General features: G+C 45.3%; 1 protein-coding gene across 3 annotated transcripts in view; it reads right to left on the reverse strand.

The window, feature by feature from the left end:
* Positions 1-638: 638 nt before the first annotated feature.
* Positions 639-3,868, reverse strand: part of LOC135817498 (phosphatidylinositol 4-kinase alpha-like) — a 46,799-nt gene continuing 43,569 nt past the window's right edge. For all 3 annotated transcript variants that reach the window (XM_065330699.1, XM_065330700.1, XM_065330698.1), the window contains exons 55-58: positions 3,595-3,636; positions 3,226-3,315; positions 2,888-2,971; positions 639-1,783 (exon numbers count right to left, since the gene is read on the reverse strand). In XM_065330699.1, coding sequence (XP_065186771.1) covers positions 1,732-1,783; positions 2,888-2,971; positions 3,226-3,315; positions 3,595-3,636 — 268 coding nt within the window. In that variant the 3' untranslated portion in view covers positions 639-1,731. The remainder of the gene's footprint in view (positions 1,784-2,887; positions 2,972-3,225; positions 3,316-3,594; positions 3,637-3,868) is intronic.

A 3,868-nucleotide genomic window follows, 5' to 3' on the forward strand; every position in this document is an offset into this window, starting at 1 on the left:
CCAATCAAACATGCATTCGAGTAGAAAGAACACCACAACAAAACTATTGACTCCATGACACACCACTGTGTAGCCACTAGCCACACTGTGTACAGACAATGCAGTACAGATACGAACGTCCAACACCCACCCGTTGTGGCGAACAAATTCCCTTGATCCCCTGGTGCTTGTTCTAAAGAAGCTATGAGCTGGGCTGCGGGTGGAAATGTCAATATTGGCTGCATTATCTGAATTTCAACAACTCACAAAATGCCTTGGGAAACCCCTGGGGCGCAGGAACACAGCATACACGTTCAACCAAAACAGTAACAACACAAACATCCAGCGTGTGAACAAGACATAGCGTGTGCAACCATATATCTCCACTCAGCTAACCCGCTCTACACAAGCGTAGCCACATCACCAGCTAGACACCACGCTGTCTTACCTGGCAGTGAACAATGGCCAACATACACAGCGTCCGTCCATCCATTGTCCAGCCGTGCCTGCCGCACAAGAAGAAAGTCTCAACAGACAACAGAACGTATCTGTGCTTCACCAATCAACTAGTCTACAGGAGCATTCTTAATTAAAGAACACAGCAAAACCCATAGTTTGTACCCGCAGTCCACGTAGTCCACACAGCATGTTGCCAAGTGTTATCAAGATCAAAAGGAGCTATTCAAAAGCTATCCATCTGTCCTGGCAAAGAAATAGAAAGAGATGATATCACCTAAGAGTTATAAAAGTCCGATATAGTCCAGATTGAAATGAAAATGGTCATCGGTAGAGGGGCCATTATCTCAGGCAAATGATAGCAACGATTGCAAAACCATGAACAGCGTGACGATAGAAAACAATACGAAAAACACACCCACACAGACAACCACCAGCACTCTCACGCACAGGTATGTACAAGCAAGCACATAATGGGCTCACAAGAGAAGGATAAAAGAAACTGAAAAAAGCAAAAACACTATCTAGATCCAGCCCAGTGATATGAAAGCATGTTACTATTGTTAGTGTAAAATTATGAAACAGTAACAGTAACAGTAACAGTAACAGTTAGCAATGTGGCGGCGCAAGACCACTAACTACTCAACCGCTAGCAACGTGACTGCAAACAAGGCAGTAAAATGAGAAAAAAGGCTGCCACGCGATAAATCAATGAAATTTTAGTACATAGCACTTGGTCAGTGGTAAGTTTCTAGGAAAAGTACACAGTGTACATTGGGTGTGTACATTGGGTGTGTACATTGGGTGTGTACATTGGGTGTGTACATTGGGTGTGTACATTGGGTGTGTACATTGGGTGTGTACATTGGGTGCCTGTTCAAGGCTGGATTAACAATCATGATGATAGTCATAAATATTTGAGTGTAAAGCAGTCATTGCAAACGCCATCTGATAAAGGAAAACTGAATGCAGACGAGAAGAGAGAAAGAGAGAGAGAGAGAGAGAGAGAGAGAGAGAGAGAGAGAGTTTATAAGACCATAAATGCATGCTGAGCATTCCACAGCCGTTTCAACCAAACAAGTGCCTTCCAGCGGCAGTAAAAAAAAACGCAAGCAAACAGAGTCGCTTGTATGGTACAAATATGTAAACAAAACAAAAGCATGTTGACGTCTCACGCAGTGCGGCCATGCGCCCTTGCTACACGTGTGGAGGTAAGCGCCCAACCAGACATCCAGCGGCTCAGGAAGACGCGTGCAGAGGCGAACCGCGGCAGCCACTAAAATCGCTGCAGTTCGCTTAGAAATAGTAGTTGTTCTGAACCTTCTGCAGGTAGTCGTAGAACTGGGTGCTGTAGGCAGCAGCAGCAGCGCAAACAAAGGAAAGAGATGAGAACAAGAGTGTAGGCTGCAGTGTCTGCACACACTATGCACTAGCATACCCCTTTTAATATAATTGCTAGCTACGGGCTCCCTCTCACGGCTCCCTCTCACTTGCACTTTGTAAGTTTGCATTGTAATGAGATACCGTATTATCTCTAATATAAGCACAGTCTCCAATAATAGCACGTCTCCAATAATAGAACACCTTGGGGCTGCATTCAAAAAATAAAGTGCTCAGTCTCCATTATAAGCACACTGTGTAAATTCATTATCTGTACCGGCGAAAAACCCCTGAAATGCATGTGTCTGACATGAATTTGGCATGGCAACATGCCTCTGAAATGAGGTTGAAATAATAATGGAACAGTCTCCAATAAAGGACCGTCTCCATTAATAGCACGGGGCGGAGGTACATTGAAAAAATAAAGGACCGTGCTTATAATAGAGATAATACGGTAAGCACAAGCACAAGCACACCCAGAGTACAGTCAAACAGTCCAGTACAATGAACTAGCACCCCGGATATAACATACAGTGCGATACCAGCATTACAGTAAGATCGGGTGCCGAAGAACACCTTGCCGAAGAACACCCAGGCTGGAAAACCGGCAAAATTTAAGAACAGTCCAGGCTAGAATTATCAGATTTAAGAACACTTTTAAAATTTGGAACATTGTACATGTATGGGAGGTGAGTACATGTCATGTACAGGTGTAAACAGTAACTGCTACATGTACAGTCATTCCCATTTACGACACCAACTAGTTTAGAAGTACTACATTGCACTACATGTACATGTACATGTACATGTACACGGCAAACGTCATGACGTCACTCGACTCGCCGCGCGCGTGTGAATAAGAACGGTCTGGCTAGAATCAAAAATTTAAGAACTTTCCTAGGCTGCGCTCGAGCCCCTGCGTTCTTCGGCGCCCGATCTTACTGTAGCGTTGAGAACCCTGCACTACACAGTGCTGGCACCAGCAGCAGCAGAAGCAGCAGCAGCGGTGGCAGGAGCGGGAGGGGCGGGGAGGCAACAACAGCAGCAGCGGCAATATAATAAGATAGCATACCGATAGCTGAGATAGGAGTCGTTGATGACTTTGCGCATGTAGTTGGCTGCCACCCGCGGTGGCTGCTGAGGCTGAAGACGAGTCCTATATGACAATACAAACATATGCACAGTATTACACATATGCACATATGCACAGTATTACACATACATACACAAGCTTCTACAAGTACATGCACACACAGCAGCAGCAGCAGCAGCAACAACAGCAGCAACAGCAGCAACAGCAGCAACAACAGCAGCAGCAACAGCAGCAACAACAGCAACAACAGCAGCAACAGCAGCAGCAACAACAGCAACAACAGCAGCAACAGCAGCAGCAGCAGCTAGAGTCCCTACCTGAGTGGTTCAATAGTATTGCCTCTAAAACACGGCAGTCCAGTGTCCAACATCAGTGCAACCAATGCCACAAGTTGTTGATTTAGCGATCTAAACAAATACGACAACAAATACACAGGGTGACAGAAGAGAGAAAAGAGCACAGTGCTGACTAGGCACAATGTCTACAAACATACATACAAACACAATTGAACATACACATGCACACAGACGCACGCAGACGTTCACAAACACATGAACGCACACATACAAACACATGAACACACACATACAAACACACACACACACACGCACATGCACACGCACACACGCACACATACATGCATGTACAAACAGCCTTCTACCATGGCGGAGTCTGTGCCAACTTACCTCACAGACAGGTAGCCACGGATACACAGCTCCATGAACACCCTGTACAGTGTACAGTGTACACACACACAAGGACATTCAACACACACACACACAAGGACATTCAACACACAGCGTCACAAACACAATGATACATGAAAAACTGGATACAACACAGAAGGCAGAATGACGTCTTCGTTAAAACTCGAGTTTCATGCAAAAGCAATCCTCCGGAAACAATGGGAGCTAGCTATGCATAATCTTCCCGCAAGTTGGTTTTGCAGGGCAAGTACAC

The sequence above is a fragment of the Sycon ciliatum genome, chromosome 5 (assembly GCF_964019385.1).
Source record: "Sycon ciliatum chromosome 5, ocSycCili1.1, whole genome shotgun sequence".
Classification (NCBI taxonomy): Eukaryota; Metazoa; Porifera; class Calcarea; order Leucosolenida; family Sycettidae; genus Sycon; species Sycon ciliatum.